Raw genomic sequence first — 18,758 nt, 5'->3', positions numbered from 1 at the left:
CCCCAGCCCCTGGGGGAGGAAGAGCCCTGGCACCTCCCAGCACTTCAGTGCCTTCCTCCCCCATTCCAGGTGTCCTGGGACCACCGAGGGGCTGGGCTCAGGTGGGGGCTGTGGGGGCGGATGCACTGTGCCACAGAACGGGCACACGGGAACCACCGCGCACAGGGGATGCGGGAGGGAGCAGTGAGCACAGCCCCGTTGTGCACTGCGACAGCCTCACCCCATGGGGCTGCCCGGGGCCCTGCCCCATGGCAGCTGGGGGCAGCTCTGGGGGGGCCAGGTGGGGCTGGGGGGGCCTGGCTGGGGAGGGGAGACGGGAGAGGGGAGCGCAGGCCCTGGAGAGGCCCGGGCACGGGGCAGGGCTGCATGCTGGCTCTCACTGTTCCTAAGGACTGGGAAACGGAAATCAAAAATAGACTTTGCTCTTCTCGATAAAAGTAATAAAATGGTTAGCGGTGTTAAATTAATCCTTACAAAACAAAACCCAAGGAGGTTAAATACAGCCCGGAGGCTCCGCATAAAAACCACAACGACTACAAAACAGCTGCAAAGACGTCTTTACACACCAAAGAACTCCTCTCCTGCGCTCCTCTCCTACACGGTAACACAGCGGCGGCGAACACGGGACTCACACACGTGGAAAAGAAACGCGGGGGCGATGGGAGCAGCCCTGCCAGGAGCACGGGCGCCACGCACACTATTTACACTATGGACACGGAGCTGCGCTGGGGCCAGTCCGGCCGCGGGAGCCCCCGCGCTCTGCCCGCGCTCCTCCTGCCGGCGCCGGGGCCCCTCCGTGGCACGCCCGGCCCTCCGGCCGTCCCTCCGGCCGGCCTCCTGCTGCCCCTTCCTTCCTCGCTTCCCTCCGTGCTCGGGCGCTCGTCCTGCCGCCCACGCGTGGCTCCCTCGCCCCGCGGCGTGGCTGCAGCCCAGCTCCTCTCCCGGCCGGGGGCTCCGTGGCGCTGCCGGGCGCGGGCAGCGTGCAGTTCGCAGGGCGAGGCGGTGCCGTGGAGCCGCCGGGCAAGAGTCCCCCGGGCCGGTGCTGCGCAGCCAGCAGTCTCTCCGCCTGCCCTGGCGAGCCTCCTCGGGGCCGCCGGCGCCTCCCCTGCTGCCTCTCACCTCTGCACCTCAGTTGGCATTCGGCTCCCGGCTGCCGCTCTGCTCGCGGCCCAGCTCCCGCTCCTTGTCGCAGGAGGACGAGGACGACGAGGACGAGGAGCTGAGGGTGCGGCCCGAGTGCTTGTAGGCCGCAACGAGCTCCTGCAGCCGCTCCGGCGTGGGCTCCCACTTGGCAAAGCCTGCGCTGTTCTGCAGGAAGAGGACGGCGGTGTTGTGCACGGCCTTGTAGTACATCTCCTCCCTGTGAGGGGGACGGCAGCCGCCCGGCCTCTCCCGCTGGGGCCAGGCTCAGCTCCTCACTAGGCTCAGCACCCAGCTCTGGGCAGCTGCGGGGCGGCAGCAGCCGTGCCGAGGGACGATGCCCCAAGGTGCCCCGAGCAGCCTTGGCCCAGCCACGGGGCCCGGCCCCGCAGGGTCAGGACGAGGGGAAGGCAAAAACCTCGCGGCACAGGCACTGGCAGAGGCTGTAGGAGATGCAGAGGAGGAGGGAGGCGGGCAGGAGGCTGACCAGCGCGGCGCCCAGGCTGTGGTGCTCGGTGAGCAGGAGGTAGATGCCGAAGGGCAGGGAGCTGCAGTAGAGGAGGCAGAGCGTGCCCAGCAGGCAGCGGGGGGCTGCTCGCCACGTCCACGAGTGGCCCTTGGGCGCAGGGCCGCGGCTGGGCAGCGTGACCGGGCTGCTGGGGCCGTAGAGCTGGACCACGTCCAGCCCCCCCAGCCCCTCGGGCGGCACCACGTCCTCGGGCACCTCCAGGATGGTGACCACCAGGCAGTCGGAGCTGGGCGAGGGCTCCGCCAGGGGCTCCAGCACGCTGGGGCAGAGCAGGACCTCGGGCGTCGCGGGGGGGCCCCGCTTCTGGGCCCGCTCACGGCACGCCAGCCCCTCGCTGTCGTCCTGCAGCCACTGCGCGTCCCCGCCGGGCACCGGGCTGTGCCGGCGGCAGAAGGGGCAGCAGAGCCGGCGGGGGGACGCGTCCCCCAGCGCCACCATCTTGCGCAGGCACCTGGCGCACAGGCGGTGGCCGCAGCGGAGCAGTTTGGGTCTGCGGGCGCGGGCGTCGTAGCGGCTGTAGCAGATCTGGCACTCAGGCTCGTGGGCCGCCAGCGCCGGCGGCTGGGAGCTGCCCCGCGTGCCGTCCGCGTGGGTCATGGCTCCAGGGGGCTGGACGGGGGCTGTGGGGACAGGGGGGTCCCGTGAGCTGCACGCCGAGGGGGGTCCCCAGGCCCTGCCGCACCCATGGGCAGGGGCAGCTCAGCCCCTGGGGTCTGCAGCCGAGGGCACCAGCGGCAGCCCCTGCCCGGGGCCGGCTCGTCCCAGCTCTCCCCACAGCTGGTGCCGCCTGCGCGGGGGCTCGGCCCCTCTGCAGCCCCCGCGTCCAGACGGGGAGGAAGGGTCTGTGCCGGGGGCTGGGAGCTGCCTCTGGAGCCCCTCCGCAGCGCAGGGTGGGGTTCGGGGTCCTCAGTGCAGCTCAGCCTCCCCTCCCCCACAGGTCCCCCCCATCCCCTGAGCAGGGCTGGCCGCAGACGCTGCGCAGGGACCCCTGCCCCTCAGCCCCCCCACCCCCCCCGGGAGGCTCCGGTGCCCTCCCCTACCTGCGTCCTGTGCCGGGGCTCCCGGGGGGGATGCGGCCGGGTGCCGGGTGCTGGCGGCGCGCACCCCATGGAGAGGCGAGGGGCGCGCTGCCCGGCACGCTGCGGAGGCGGCCGCGGCGCAGGGACCGCCAGCACCCCCCGCATCCTCCGCAGCGTTGGCCTGGCAACAAGCAGCGGGAGGAGGATGCTCGGCGGGGCCGGCGCTGGGCTGGTGCTGAGCCCCCCCCCCCGGCCAGGGGGTCCCCGAGCCCCCCAGGGCCTCAGCAGGACCGGGAATGGGGCGTGCGGCTGCCGGCACCCCGCGGCTCCTTCCCCGCCGGGGCTGCCCCTGGGACCCTCAGCCCGCAGGAGAGCTGCTGCTAAGGGGGGGGGGGGTCCCCTGAGCCACCCCCGCTCAGCCCCGGCAGCCAGGAGGGGATGGCCACCGGTCACCGGCCACACCGGGCAGCGGCTGCAGCACACAGCAAGGGGCGAGCTGGGAACAAGCCCAGGCCCCGCGGGGGGCTCCGGCCTCTTCAGCGTCACGGTCACGCTGTGGTTGCTCTCAGCCTCCTCAGTGCTCAGGCTGGCCCGTCCAGGCTGGTTAGAGAGAAAAATATTTTATTTTCTCCACGCAAGGCTCTGCCTTTTCATTGTGCTCCTGGGAGCTGCCCGGGGAATCACCGCCCACGCCGCGGTGCTGGATCACCAGCACAAACTGCTGGGAGCAGCGCGCGGGGCTGGGAGGCAGCACTTGGCGAGGGCAGGTTCGGTTCAAGGGGCCAAAGTCTGGCACGGTTTGAAAGATCTTGGTTCAGGAGAACAGGACCATCCCCAGCTCAGCCTCCCTGGTCCTCCTCCAGCCTCCTGCCCCTTCCCAGCTGGGGCCTGGACCCATCACCGCAGCTCCCGCTCAGCCGCGGGCACGGCCTTGGCTCTGCCCAGCCCCAGGCTCCTGCTCTCTGTGCCCTTGCCGCAGGCCCGCTGGGTGCCGAGCAGTGGCAGGCGCTGCAGGACTCCCCCGGTGGGAAACGGGCCCCCTCCTGGCACCAGGGCTGCTCGGGGGGCCCAGCCCAGCTGGTGCTGCTGCCCCACGGGACGGGGTCAGCCCCACACCCTGCTGCTTGTCCTCGGCCCTGCAGCCGGGGGCTCCCCCAGCACCCTGCAGGCTCCCTGCAGCCCGGCTGCCCCCAGGCAGCTGCTGGAGGCCAGAGGTGCACAGGGAGGGCTCGCGGGGCTGAAGGGAAGGGGCAGGAGACAGAGCCCATGGGGCCAGCAGCAGTGCTCAGCCCTGCTGCTCCATTCTGAACCACATTTATTGAACGAGGTGTTCTGGAGGAAGCCACACAAGGTGAGGTGCCATGGCCACAAGTCGCTTGCAATTAAATACTTACTGATGTAATTGGCCACCACCTGGGGCAGGAAGACAAACGACTCCTCGTTCTGCACTGCTGGCATAGATGAAGAAGCCGCTGACACTTCCCAGCATCAGTGTGTGTCGCTGCTCACCTGCACGGCAGGAACAGCTCGCCTTGGGGCAATACAGTGAGTGAAAGGGGAAAATGCTTCACGAGCCGCTTCCTTCTGGGCTGCAGTTCCCAACCGCCCTGAGCAGCATTGCAGGAGGTCAGCGAGCTCAGCTGGAAGCGCCCCGGTGAGCCCTGAGGACGCCAGGGCTGAGCTGAGCAGTGAGTGCAGGGCCAGCCCTGGGCTGCTGCTGCCAGCTGGAGGGACACGGGCACGGTGCAGACCCCGCGTTCATGGCACTGCCTCATCTTGGCTTTAACAAACCGTGCTGTTTGACCCACGCGGAGGCCTACACGGGAGAAGGCAGTGCCAAGGGTACAGGGCTACACCACTCCCAGGCAGAGACAGCTCACCCCAGTGCCGTTTTCCTCTGGGAGCCCAAACCCACGCAGGGAGGATTGATGCTTACAGCCTGCACAAACACAGAGCCTCCAGGTATAAAGCTGTGTAAAGCTGCTCCTCCCAAGCCCCAGAACAGCTGGGTCAGAACCTCCACTGCCTTGAGCTGCCGGGGCCAGCCTGGCCGCAGGAGCCCCCAGGCTCTGCCTGAATTTCTCCTGAGCGAACCAGGCTCTGTCTGCCTGCTGAGGAGGCCGAGGGAGATGAGCAGCTGCTGGTCTCTTGGAGGGCTGATACACAAAAGGCAAAGCCAAACCCTTCACAGTGGCAGACAATGAATCAAGAGGGTAACAGGCAGACTTTTAGGAGACTCAGGCTGGCCCTTAGGAAAGAAAAGCCACCGAATGGCAGGGCAGCCCCGACCAGGTCACGCAGAGGCTGCGCCACCTCTGTCCTCGGGTGCTTTCAGCAGCCTGCTGGAACCGCAGCACCTGACCCAGTGCTGGTGGTGAACCCACGTGGGATGGCTGCACAGCAAACCTCGAGAGGTCCCCTTCCACCAGATCTCATGAGCAGCAGTGAGAACGGCTGATGACGGTGATCTGTCCTGAAGAGCTGCTCGTCTCTGGCCGGGTGTTTATGCTGTGTCTCCATTAGCTCGCTGGCTCAGGCGAGAACAATTTTTAAAGCTGTCTCCGTCCGGCGCCACCTCCCTCTGCTTCTGCCACCTCCCCCTGCCCCCCCCCTCGGGCCACCGTGGCCTTAAGCTGCTTTTATCAGGCCTTTGGCAGAGCCTCTCCTCTTCTCCGTGCCATCAGTCCCCTTCTCCAAGGCCTGAGGCTCCTCTACACCGCACAGGTCCTGCTGCCGTTCCTCCAGGTGGACAAAGGTATGAGAAGATGGCATCCCGGTTCTTCCAAGTCCTTGAAAACCTGCCTCCCTTCTGCTTGTGGGATCTGGAGCTGATCTCTGTTACAGACTTTCTGTGCCATCACAACACCCAGCGTAGTCTTCCCCTCATTGTGGCATTTGTTGTCTTAATATTTGGACAAAGCTACCCATATTTTCATGACCAGCAACCGTGTCTTATTAGTCAGAGTACCTTCTAACACTTAATGTTCTGGGTCTTACACATTTTCCAGTATTTTTCTAGTGTACTGTAATTGTATCAATTTGTCAGGGAGATTCAAAGGATGAGTTCTGCAAAAAAAAAAAAAAAAAAGAACCCAAAACATTTTTCCGTTGTTCAACCGGAGAGAGACTGAGGCAAGGGCCGGGGCTGACCACAGACCCACGGCTGACAGACGAGGAAAGCCACGGACACGGGGCAGAGCTGTATGCTGGTTTTAATGTTCCTAAGAACTAGGAAACGGAAATCAAAAATAGACTTTGCTCTTCTCGATAAAAGTAATAAAATGGTTAGCGGTGTTAAATTAATCCTTACAAAACAAAACCCAAGGAGGTTAAATACAGCCCGGAGGCTCCGCATAAAAACCACAACGACTACAAAACAGCTGCAAAGACGTCTTTACACACCAAAGAACTCCTCTCCTGCGCTCCTCTCCTACACGGTAACACAGCGGCGGCGAACACGGGACTCACACACGTGGAAAAGAAACGCGGGGGCGATGGGAGCAGCCCTGCCAGGAGCACGGGCGCCACGCACACTATTTACACTATGGACACGGAGCTGCGCTGGGGCCAGTCCGGCCGCGGGAGCCCCCGCGCTCTGCCCGCGCTCCTCCTGCCGGCGCCGGGGCCCCTCCGTGGCACGCCCGGCCCTCCGGCCGTCCCTCCGGCCGGCCTCCTGCTGCCCCTTCCTTCCTCGCTTCCCTCCGTGCTCGGGCGCTCGTCCTGCCGCCCACGCGTGGCTCCCTCGCCCCGCGGCGTGGCTGCAGCCCAGCTCCTCTCCCGGCCGGGGGCTCCGTGGCGCTGCCGGGCGCGGGCAGCGTGCAGTTCGCAGGGCGAGGCGGTGCCGTGGAGCCGCCGGGCAAGAGTCCCCCGGGCCGGTGCTGCGCAGCCAGCAGTCTCTCCGCCTGCCCTGGCGAGCCTCCTCGGGGCCGCCGGCGCCTCCCCTGCTGCCTCTCACCTCTGCACCTCAGTTGGCATTCGGCTCCCGGCTGCCGCTCTGCTCGCGGCCCAGCTCCCGCTCCTTGTCGCAGGAGGACGAGGACGACGAGGACGAGGAGCTGAGGGTGCGGCCCGAGTGCTTGTAGGCCGCAACGAGCTCCTGCAGCCGCTCTGGCGTGGGCTCCCACTTGGCAAAGCCTGCGCTGTTCTGCAGGAAGAGGACGGCGGTGTTGTGCACGGCCTTGTAGTACATCTCCTCCCTGTGAGGAAAGACAAGAGGCGCTCAGCACCTCCCCCTGGCCCACCAAGAAGGCACACAACTAAGGGGAACACCTTTCCTGGCACCTGCCTCTCCTCTTCCTGCGTGTCGTTCTTAGGACAATTTTTCCTCCCCGTCCTTCATTGTTATGAGAAAGGAGGAAGCAGACTGAATGAAGGCAGAGGCTCGCTGTGTTTCAGAGAAGCACTGAGCCAAGCAGCTCCCTGGCCAGCAGGTGCAGCAGGACACTGCTGTCCCTGAAGTACTCAGTGAGAGAATGCATCTCACAGCAACCCTGACCAGCTTCAGAAAACTTGGCATTCAAGCACTCGTTGCTTAAACCAGCCGTGCCTTGAACTTGTTGCTTAAGCAGCAGACCAAGGGCCACTTGCCCCACTGAGGGCCAAGATCCTGACTGCTCCCTCTGCTTCCTTCAGAGCGGTGCTGAATGACCGAAGCACTACGGCATGTGGGAGCCCAGGAAAGACTCCTCAGCTGTGGCTCACCAGAGTGGAGAGCTGGTAGAGGGACACAGGCGATCACCACAGCACCAGATGGGATGAACCGTTCAGGCTGGACCGAAGGAATACCTCACTCACGAATTTTTTAGTGAAATACCTCAGCAGTCATTAAATGTGTGCAAAAATCCACAACACTCTGGATTCCACAACTCCTCTCTTAAAAATGCAGGATGATTACGCATTGAATTTTTCCTTGCCTCTTCCCTACTTTGCACTGATTTCCACTTGGGCTAGGATGTTTCTGTCTCATGGCTCTCCTAAGAGGCTGCTCATCAGAAACGCATCCCCAGAAGGACCCCAGAGGAAAGCCTACTTTTTGCAGACGTGCTGAGACCCGCTGCGGTACTCGTGATCGAAGGCTGACAGGATGAGCTGGTGCCGCTTGAACTTGCTCTGCTCCATGCGGGTCAGGGCTGGTGTAGGAGGGTCCCTCCACTCAGGGATGAAGACAATGAAGGAAAGGGGCTCACTGGAACTCTCCAGCAGTTTCTAGTCCAACAAGAAAACAAAACCCCAGTTAAGCAGTGAAATGCCTAATGACTTCTACAAGAAACATTTCTGCTTCCAGAGCAGTGCAGCAGCAGTCACAATCCTCTGCCCTCCGAGTAACAGCCCTGTTATGAGGGTACAAGAGCAGTGGGGAGCAGAGGACGACTGCACAGCTCCGTTCAGAACATGGGTGAGCGAACATACCTCAAAGTGAGAGACCATGGCATCCATCAGCTCCTCACAGAATGGAGGATTTGCCTCAAAAGACCCACTTATAGGGAAGAAATCCAGGCACGGGCTAGAGGGAAAAGGCAAAGATCCCTGTCAGAGAGGCTAGAATTCTAACTTTCATACCTTAACAAGCAGCCATTTCATCAGAAAGGACACTCATGCTCTCAGAAGGCCTGAATTCCCAGCAGCATGAGGCCTGCCACTTGTGAATAACAGAACTGTCACTGGGGACATATTCCAGCTGCAGCTGCTGAGTGCTGACTGCTGATTCAAGCTGATTGCTTTGGGCTCAGTTCTCCCTTTCACCAGAATAAGGGCAAGCACTGACAGGCTCACAAAGTGCACCGTGTGGGGACGGGACACCTCCAACCAGACCAGCAGCACACTCCTGGCTGCCCCACTAGGTCCACTCGCTGCCTTTCAGCAGGCCCAGAGCACACAGCTTCCTGCACAGGCACCACTCAGCCTGCTACGGCCATAAGCTCCCAGAGCTGTCAGCCCTGTCCGGAGCCATCGCACCGCACACGCACCCACACAGACACGCAGAAAAGGGCACTGGAACGTAAGACTCACCCCCTGGATCCAAAATACCCGTCTGTATCCAAGAAGGCCGAACAGTACTGTTTAAAATAGCAATTCAGAGGCGAGGCAAAGCATTCAAAACTCACTCCAAAGAGCTTGTGGAGGGCTTCAAAGACGTGCACGGGCAGTGCCCCCTGCAGGCCAGTTCCTTCATACAGACCCACACCAAACATCATCTGAGGAGAGCAAATCCCGGTGAGAAGTGCCTGCCTGCACTTGCTGTGCCTTCTGTTCCCTTCACTGAACACAGACCAAGGGCCACATGTCCATGCACCCACTCCTCTAGGTATGCAGGGCCTCCTCATCCTTTCTCAAATTCGTGCAGGTCCCCTGCATGTACCCAAGAACGCTCTTTAGATACTTTCACTAACTCAGGCCCCACAAAGCAACTGTCAGTTTTTACAGACTCCCCACGAACCTTCAGTTAGCCCCCACGGCGATGCCATGAACTACTGAAGGTTTTTTGTAACGATTTATCTTCATCCCCACCAAGGTCTCCCCTCAAGATCACAACTGCTCCCCAGGCTACACTCCTACCTCAAAACAATGGGGGCAGACAACAGCCCCCACGGGAGCCGTTTTGTACCAGGCTCCCAGAGTTGTGGACCTCCCAGAATAATGACAGCCAAGTCCCCACTATTACTAGGGCTTTTTGACACACAACTGTGATGAGACAGTACCTGGTATCGACGGAGAAGGCACCAAACCCTGGGCAGAAACTTTTCAAAGCCAGAGTCATCAATGCAACTGTACCGATAGAGGAGCCACTGGAAGAGAAAGCCCAGCCATTAAAAAACAGCGGCACCCACAAAGGTCGGACAGGCAGCACACAGACACGTCATGGCATGAGAGACGGTGACGTACAGAGGAGCAGGTGGGGCTCTGCACAAAGGTTTTTCAGCACATCTGCTTTTACCACGTGAACGAACCACCAGCTATTTACTAGCATGCAGGAATGCAACACATCAGCAAGGGCCTCTCAGCAAGGGCAGCCTTCTTGTGAGTACAACCATTCTTGCTACACAGCACGCACCCAGAGCACACACACAGCGCCTTTTAAGTGCTCCCAGCAGAAGGCTGCCCCTGACTAAGAAGAAGGAAGCTGTGCTCGTGCCTGCTACTACTCGGGCAGTATCAGGCAGCCCCCCCCAGGTCAGCGCTCTGCCCTGCTGCACAGTCCCTCCACTCAGAGCAAAAGGAGAAACGGAAGCTCTCACCAAAGAGCGCTTTGCAACGACAGTCACGCAGGCCTGCAGCCAGCCCTTACCAGCTTGCTGAAGTAGTTGCGGCTCACTTTCACCATTTCCCCCTTGTACCGCACACATGCCACATTGTTTTCCATGTGCATTTCCACACTGGGGAGTGGAGGGGAGGGGATGGCCAGTCGCACTGGGTAACAGTACACAAGCCTGTCCTGGACTTCAGGAGCTTCTACCTCAGCTACAGAGAATAAAGATCAAGGCAGTCCGTTAGAATCCAAGGACATCTGGAACAGATCTTCCTTCCACCTCAAAACAAGTAGTGACAGGAGTAAGGCTAAAAGAGCAGAGTCCCCCCCAAAACGCAGCAGTGGCCCTTCACACACAGCATGCAGGCAGCCACCTAAGATCAGAGCTGATTCCCCAAATTAATCCTATCAAATGCTGCTGGAGCATGGAGAGGATCCATGTCCCAGTATTTCTCCATCTGTAACACAGGAGACCTGTAGACTGTACACAACCATGCCAGCATCATAAGGCATGTTCTGCATGAGTAAAACAATTTCCTTGTCATTACTGTTATTTCAGTTTGTCCCAAACTCATTCTAAAAACGGTAAACATTTCCAGGCTGTCAAGCGCAGGAGGCAAAGGAGCCTTTCTGCCACCTTGTGGTTAACTATTTTGGACAGCAACTTAGCCTCAGCTTTGGCAGAACAAAAAGAGCTCATGGAAAAGATCAGCTGGATGGAATCGCAATCAGGTGGGAAGACAGGCAGCAAGAACAAGCGGCAAAAGAAAGACACTGGGGTCTGGAAGGAGTGTGTCTGAGGAGAGCTAAGGCTCAAAGGCAAAAGGGAGGGTTAAAGAATGGTAGCGATGAAGGAAGCAAGGACCAAGGAGTAGGAGAAAGGTTTACTGTGTACCAGATATATTGTTCTCTTTGAGGATGGCAAGATGCTTCTCCCGGATGCGCTTGACGTATTCGAGGGATATGTAGTAAATCTTACTGCAGATGCCTTCCACAGAGTCCTTTGCTGCAGCAGACACGTGGGGCCCACACTGCTTGCGTAAGTGCTCCAGGCGGTCCTGCATAACCAGAAGAGCCCCTTGCACAAGGCACCTCCTCACTCTCCGGAGCTATGCAGAATGACCGTGCCTGTGCCACTTCCATGTCACAGACCAGAGGAAGGCAATCGCAGCCTTCTCAAGCTCCTCTGCCTGGCCCTGACCACCCCATCTGTCCCTCGGCTCACTGCGCTCAGCTGCACCGGAGGGATACTGACCATGTAATCCTCCTTCGAAGCAGAATGGTCCCGTCGCAGCCAGCTGAAGGTGTCCTCCACGTTCCATTTCACCACCTTCCTGCTGTCTGGTGATGCGCTCCTGCACAAAACAGACAAGTGCAACTTAACCCAGAGGGGCCCGGCGATATATCCAGACTACCACAGTGATCCATCAGTGGGGGAACACAGCTGCTGACACATCCTCAGGGCCCTCGCCTGTCACTCCCCTCCCATGATATACGTGGTGTAATAAAATACCATTCTAAGTTTGTTTCTCTTTACTATCAGGAGGGGCCCAAGCACTCCTGTATTATCTCAGGAATAAATGACAGAAGGCATTCCGTATTTAGTGTCACACAGCTTCTGGCTCATCTCTGCATACATTCACAGCTTCCCCATGTTTGATTTCATGACAACATCACTAGCAAAAGATGCCTCCACCACCACCGTTTTTCTTCCATGTGTTCTTAACCTTGCTTTTCCTCTGTAAGATAATGACCTATCCAGAATAGGGCGGGACACTGTAGCTCCTCCTAGAAGTTCCTATAAACTTTTTCCCATTTCTGAAAGTGACAGCACTGCGAGAGGAACTCCCACCTGGATTCAATAAGCCTTTTTGCAGCCTCAGCATACTTGAAGAGCAGTCTCTTGGCTTCCTCCCGGAACTTGATTCTGGATAGCCTGAGGCAAGTATAAATTCACACGCATCAGTTTCACGGCTGCCATGAAGACCCAATCCAGTTCACAAACTTTATATAAACAGCACCTTAACCACTTCGTCAGTGAAAGTGAAATACGAAAGCAGAAATCCGCAGCAGGTAAATCACTGGACTAGCCCAAGAAAAGAACAACCCAGAAAGTTGTCCTGTCTTTCAACAGTACCTGATGGGAATGTCATTCATGATTTCTCTGAACATGGAAGGTGACACTACTGGCTCGCAGTCACTCGGTAAAAGAGGGTCTGTCCCTTTATCAACCACCTTCCTCTCCAACATCCAGCGGTTAAAAGACTCCCTTGGGGGGTCAATCCCTGGAGAAGCATAGAAAAAGGGTCAAATCAATATGAAGAGATGCCCAGAAGCTCTGACAAGAATCAACACTGGAGGTCAGCTTAATGAGTTTACAGCCTTAAAACAACATCAAAGAGAATGTAACCATCACAAAAACAGGAGACCACAGGAAAGAGACAGATGCGAACCAGATGGAAGAACACCAAGGTACCGTAGGACTGAGAAGACAAATAAGGGGAGCACAGCAGGAACTTACCTTCTCGCTGCTGGCAGAGCTCACGATAGTGTTGCCGCAGCTTGAGAATGAGCTGGGATCGAAGCAGCTCCACCTCGGGGTGTGGAGAGAGCACTTCAGACGGTGCCCTCTGCTTAATCACTGCATTTGTCTGAATATCCAGGTCCCAGTATACTCTATGGCAGAAAAAAATGTCAACCTGATGGTCAGATCACTGGCTAATTATCAAATATTGCTTCTAAAGATGCTTCCTGGGGCTGTTTTACCAACCAGGAAATCAAACTATCAAGATTCCTTGCAAAGACACAGGAGACTTGTCACGTCCCTCAGGTTCTTCTTCAAAGGCATTTAGAAAATCAGCTGTCTCTAGCCTACTACCAAGAAAAGAACAGAAGACAAATGGACACAACTCACTCAGTTGGTCGTAGAAGAGCCGCCTGCTGTTTATCTTCAGGTGAAACACACCATGCCTTCAAAACAGAGGTTCCTGGAATACTGGGAGAGATGGGGACTGGCTGAGCGGCTGGGTTCCCCGGAACATCCACCTGGGCGTGTAGAAGATGAATTACTGCCCCACAGAGAAAGGCAAAAGGGAAGCGTCCCAGCATACCCAACAACACCTCTCAGGATACCCAGTTGTCCTGGCTTCAGTTAGAACAGAGTTAATTTTCTTCCTAGTAGCTGGTAGGGTGCTATGTTTTGGCTTAGGATGAGAAGAGTGCTGATAACACCCCGATGTTTTAATTGCTGCAGAGCAGTGCTTACACCAAGCCAAGGACGTCTCAGCTTCTTGCTCTGTCCTGCCAACTTGCAGGCTGGGGGTGCAGCTGGAGCTAGGAGGGGACAGACCCAGGACAGCTGACCCAAACTAGCCAAAGGGGTATTCCATACCATCTGATGTCATGCTAAACAATATATAGGGGGGGCTAGCCAGGGTGGGGGGCCGGACCACTCGGGCAATAGGCTGGGCATCAGTCAGCGGGTGGTGAGCAATTCCATTGGGCATCACTTGTTTGTACACACTATTATTAATAGCACTATTATCATCATTATTGTTATTATTATTGTTATAATTATTTTCCTGTCTTAATAAACTGTCTTTATCTCAACTCACAGGCTTCACTTTCTCATTTCTCTCCCCCATCCCAGAGAGGGAGGCTGTGTGGTGTTTAGCCGGGTTAAAGCACAACAGCAGTGAATTGGCAGGGCACGTTCTGCCTGCACTTAGCCGGAGTTACCAGGGACATACACGTTAGCAGGTTATGACTGAGAAACATGGTATCTCTCAACTCCCACACTCCACCTCAGGCTGTAAGATAAATGGCAAATGAGCAGGACCTGGGTCTGCTTCCACTTCTGTAACTCTGTAATTCTGGAGCGTGAACTGTTACAGCTTGAGTTATACCACAGTGGCCTGATCTCGCACAGTTCAAAACAACAGCTGCAACCTTAAACATCCATCCCACAACACCAGACCCACCTTGGGCTTTTTCACACTGTTGCCACTCGGGGCAACCTCCTCAGAGAATCTCCTCTTCCTTTGCTTGCTGTCCAGGGAGGTCTCTACCATTCCACCTTCCAGTGGCATAGGAGCCGCGTTCAGTCCCAGAGGGTCTGACTAAGAGTGTCCAAACAACAACAGCACTTATTAGTTCACCAGCTGCCACTGCAGAGTACCAAAGGCAATAAAACTTCTTAACTTCCCTTTTCACTGCCACCGGCTCCCAAGTGGACAGAAATAAGGATACCAATACACCTGCAGAAAGCTGAAAAATTCCCTTCTATGCTTCTGTCCGCATGGTTTATTTGGTTTGTTTTTTAGTTTGAGATTTAGGTGAGAAAAATACCACACAAGTCTCCCAGGTTGAGCATTCTTTGAGCAGTGTACTACACCTGCAACAGCACTATCAGAGCATTCACCTGGATGAGGAATGTTCCCTCAGAACCAAGTCAGATGCTGGACTTGGAGAAGAGCTCTGAAGGTAAAGAGGGCCCTCCCCTCCCACCCAGGTAATCTCAGATCCCAGCAGAACACCCACCCCAGTGTCAGCACAACCTCCTGAGGTACGCGGTTACTTACAATGACATCATGCTGTCCCAGAACAGGCATTTCCCACAGAGACTGGTTGGTGAAGCGATTGAAGTAGTAAGGGCGATTCTCCCGTTTGCTCCAGCACTTCTCCCAGCCAGCCTGCACCAGCTCATCTGAGAGGACAGGAGGAGTCAGGACAAGCCCAGTCCTGAGGAGCAGCCGCACTCCTCACGTCCCCGTCCCTATCACAGCACGCTCTGAAACATGCACCACTCCTAACGCTCTCGGCAGCCCCGTTCCACCTTCCCTCCCCTGCTACCCAGGCCCTGCAGAACTCCGTGCCCGGCCTTCGCAGAAGCAGAGCCAGTACCTGGGAGGTCCTGCACCAGTCGCATCGGTTTGGGGGAGCTGGGCTGGTTCTGGTTGGAAGTGCCAGGTGAGTGACTCATTAGAGATGCTTCTTCCGCGGGGCTTCCGTGATTCTCATTGGCCATCTCTCAGCAACCACACTAGAAAAAATACACAAAAAGTCCACGTTACAGCAGGAAAGAGCCCAGATTCACTTGGCCCACTCAGCTGTAACAGCCCAAGTTCATTCTCACGATAACACGACTTGAACCAGTGCAAACACTGAGGCCTGAGCAGTACCTGCTATACTGGGTACAGCTAGCTGTAAGGGATGCTGAGCCATGGATGCTCAGGGAGCTCTTATGGACAGCACTGAAAATGCTCCCCTTTTCCAGCCAGAGCTCTCCTAGACGTGCAGCATTTCATGCCATTCAGCAGGACTGAACACTTAAGAAATAAAAAACTCTTCTGAGAACATCTACTGCCTTCCACCATGCCAGCACTGCTATCCATACTGCTCTGTTATCCTTTGAGACAGTTAAAATCGGTATTTACACACAGGTAACTGCACGTAATTTAAGCAAAAGGCATTAATTAAAAAGCTTCTGCTATACAAAACAACCCCAGTGCTTCACTAATGACGACTGTGGTGGCTCACAGAACCACAGGCCAGGAGTGAGGAGCTCCTGAGTTATTTTCCTCGTTCTGTTCCAGCCCCAGACTGTCAGGCCTCAGCCAGGCTATTTCAGCCTTTGCTATTTTCTCATTTGCATAACAACAGCTATACAAAATAAACTCCGTTGAAACAGTAAAGCTTCTCTTCATCATCATTTAATGTTCCCAGCTGCAGAACAGCCAGGTTTCTCCTCTCGTATTCACCCCTCTTTCCCCAGGGAAGTTTCTGAAGCGGCACTGTTGAGTCAGTCGTTACAGACTGCTCCTCTCTGGCAACCCCAAACACGCTGGCAACAAACAGGGAACAAGGCTTCAAATACCTGCTAGCTCCGTGCTGTCACCCAGCTCTATCCCGGCCTTTGGAGGCCACCTGCACATCAGTCAGAGCTGCAGGAGCACAGTCGTGCATTAAGTGTTTCTAACGGGTCTGAGGAACAGCACCAGCAGGAGGCCTCCTTGTATTTCACCTCTTAAGTAAAAGTTCTGCTTTGTGCCCTGAATTATTTTGAATTTACCCATCCCTACTCCCCATCTCATCCAGAAAAACCCCACCAGCTGTTCCAGTAGTGCAGAACAGCAGGAGCTGACAACGATCAGCAATCAGCAGGGAGCTGGCAGGCTCTACAGCACTGACAGCGAGAGCAGCGCGATGCACAGCGGGGCTGAGGAACTCTAGGTCCTTGGAAGATATTTCCCTCTTCCTCAACGTCTCCATCCTGCCCTCAGCGGGAAGCAAGGCAAGGTGCAGGGCGTTGCAGAACCCTGGTGTGGCAGCCTCTGCTCACAACTATGGAGATAACAATGTCCAAGTCCACAGGGGAAAGCACCTGCTGCACAGCCCGTGCCCGATCGCGTTTAATCACCTCAGCTCTGGTGTTGCACAACGTTTGTTTACTGACACTTCCTCCTGAACTCCGGCCCTGCCGTGACCCTGCAGGCACCCTGCAGCTGGCTGCCACACGCAGCACGGCCACCCGAGACAAGGCCCAGAACACATCCCAGGCACTGGGTGCAGGACAGCTCAGCACAGACCGAGGGTCCCAGGCTGCACCTTGTGAGCCCCGTTGCGTGTTTCCCGTGCTTCAAACTTTTTAAAATGTGTTTAGCCCCTCCTCCTTAAAACCTATTGACACACGCAGCCGTCACCGTGTCTCGCACATCACAGACAGCCCGTTACAACGGATCCGTACTGACGGGGCCAGAACTCCCGGCATGAGCCACGCACGTTCTGTAGGAATTACACAGTGCTGGGTACTGAGATCTTCCCCGATGGGACAGCACCCGCCACGTGCAGCAACTTCCAGAGGTTCTTTACCACTGATAGCTCAAAGAGCTGACAGACAGGGCTCGTTGGGTTTGCCTTCTACCATTTGTGGATAAAGCAGAGGAGGGGAAGGGGACAAGAAGCTTTGTCACTGTATCAATTTTGATGAGCATTAAATGCAAGCATCCTTAAGCTCTGGGAAAAGGAATAAAGCCAAGGGACAGCATGCTGACAGGAGGAGCTCTGCTTTTACGCAGCTACCGTTGTGTCTTAGGCAGCGAGAGGGACTGGGCAATCACTCTGTGGTGGTTATGGCATTGTTTATACCCCGCAGCGAGGCACACAGCACTTCAAACAGCACGGCACCGGCCCTGCTCAGAGAGCTTACAGCCCAGGAGCAGCAGCACGGCCAGAGAGCACAGCCAGGCGGCAGACAACACAGAGCAGAGCCGTACAGCGGACAGGACCGTTCCTGGTACCCACTGCAGCAGGGCAGGACTTCAGGCAGGACGGGAGCAGCGCAGACAAAGGCGAGTGGTGGCAGCCAGCGGGGACGCAGCGGCTCCTGCCCTCAGCCCCGCTCCGAGGGGACAGGGACTGCTGCCTCCCGCCGGCACTGCTCCCTGCCCTAGTGCCGATCCCCGCGCCCGACTGCCCGGGGCCGAGGCAGTGAACGCACCGGGCACCGAGGGGCCGCTTGGGCCGGGCAGGAGGCGCTGCCGCAGCCCCGGGGCCGCCCCCCGGAGGCGCTGAGGGGCCGGGCCTGGTGAGCAGCCGCGGGGCCGAGCGGGAGGAGCGGGGCCGGGCGGCGCCCCAGAGGCCGGGCGGTACTTACGGGGCCGGGCTGCCTGCCGGGACGCGGGGCCGTCGCTCCGTGCTGGCCGCTGGCGCCTCGGGGCCGCATCCTCATAGCGGGGCGTCCCGCGCCTGGCCCGCGGGGGCCGCTGCGGAGACGGAAACAGAGACGGGGACGGGGACGGGGACGGGGACAGGAGGGCGCCGTTAGGGGGCGGGGGCGGGGCGGGGGCCGCCGGGGCGCGCAGGCGCGGCGGCAGCGGCGGGAGCCCCGCACCGGGCGGAGCGGAGGGGCCGGGAGGGGCCGGGCCGGGCCGGGCGGCGTCGGCCGCGCTCTAAGATGGCGGCCGCGGGCCCCGCGCCTCCCGCCCCGCCCGCCCCGCGCCGCCCCCCGCCGCTCCCCGCCCCCCGCCGGCCCCGCGGCGGCGCCGCTCACCTGGGCGTGAGGCCGGGGCCTGCAGGCTCCGCGCAGCGCCGCGCTCGCCGCCGCCGCCCCACCTCCGCCTCGCCCGCCCCGCCGCCGCCATCTTGCGCCGGGACCGCGGGCCGCCGCTGCGCAGGCGCGGAGCCGCCCCGCCCTCGGCACCGCGCAGGCGCCGCCGCCGGGACGCGGCCCCGCGCAGGCGCACGGCGCCCCCCGCGCCTCGGCCCCGCCGCACCGCGCCTGCGCAACGCGCGGCCCGCGCTCCGGCGGCCGGGGGCGGCGCGTGCGCAATGGGGCGGCGGCCCCGCCTGCCCCGGCGCCATCTTTACTGAGGGGCGGCGGCGCCCGCCCTGCGCTGGGCCGGGCCCGGCCGCTCCCGGGGCCGCCGCGTGGCGGGGCCGCCCCCAGCCCCCCCCCAGCCCCCAAAACCCCCCCCCGGCCGCAGGGCGAGGCCCCGGGGGCTGCCCCCGCCCCCCCCCGGTCCCGCCCCGCCCCCCCCGGGGCAGCCGCTCGGACCGAGCCCCGGGGGCTTCGTGACCCCCCCCCGGCACCGGGGGCTCTGAGCGGGGCCCCGCCTGGCCGGGAGGGGGCACCGGGAGCGGCCCGGACACGGACAGACACAGAGGGACAGTCAGACACAGACACAGACACGGACACACGGCCCCCACCCCCCCCACCCCGCAGCTCCCAGCCCCGGGCCCCCCCCGCTGCCCTTTGCCCCCGCTCCCCGGGGCTGTCCCCGGCCCTGCCCCGTGCCGGTCCCGCTGGCGCAGCAGTTCTGGGCCG

General features: G+C 59.4%; 2 protein-coding genes across 2 annotated transcripts; both read right to left on the bottom strand.

Moving 5' to 3' along the window:
* Positions 1–541: 541 nt before the first annotated feature.
* Positions 542–4,003, bottom strand: LOC139999191 (E3 ubiquitin-protein ligase RNF182-like). The gene is made up of 2 exons (XM_072026353.1): positions 2,710–4,003; positions 542–2,289 (listed from the first exon to the last, which is right to left on the bottom strand). The coding sequence occupies exon 2, from the start codon at positions 2,264–2,266 to the stop codon at positions 1,535–1,537; it is 732 nt and encodes a 243-aa protein (XP_071882454.1). The 5' UTR covers positions 2,267–2,289; positions 2,710–4,003; the 3' UTR covers positions 542–1,534.
* Positions 4,004–5,882: 1,879 nt separating this feature from the next.
* On the bottom strand, positions 5,883–18,142 carry PCIF1 (phosphorylated CTD interacting factor 1). Its single transcript, XM_038166137.2, has 17 exons — positions 17,985–18,142; positions 17,589–17,697; positions 14,837–14,975; positions 14,515–14,639; positions 13,915–14,052; positions 12,849–12,979; positions 12,456–12,610; positions 12,072–12,219; positions 11,787–11,870; positions 11,190–11,289; positions 10,830–10,992; positions 9,974–10,146; positions 9,387–9,473; positions 8,698–8,882; positions 8,098–8,191; positions 7,718–7,893; positions 5,883–6,884 (listed from the first exon to the last, which is right to left on the bottom strand). The coding sequence occupies exons 3-17, from the start codon at positions 14,958–14,960 to the stop codon at positions 6,653–6,655; spliced, it is 2,115 nt and encodes a 704-aa protein (XP_038022065.1). The 5' UTR covers positions 14,961–14,975; positions 17,589–17,697; positions 17,985–18,142; the 3' UTR covers positions 5,883–6,652.
* Between the last annotated feature and the right edge of the window lie 616 nt (positions 18,143–18,758).

This window comes from Anas platyrhynchos, chromosome 21 (genome assembly GCF_047663525.1).
Source record: "Anas platyrhynchos isolate ZD024472 breed Pekin duck chromosome 21, IASCAAS_PekinDuck_T2T, whole genome shotgun sequence".
NCBI lineage: Eukaryota > Metazoa > Chordata > Aves > Anseriformes > Anatidae > Anas > Anas platyrhynchos.
The sequence above is the reverse complement of the archived record's forward strand: the minus strand, read 5'-3'. Positions and strand labels throughout refer to the sequence as shown.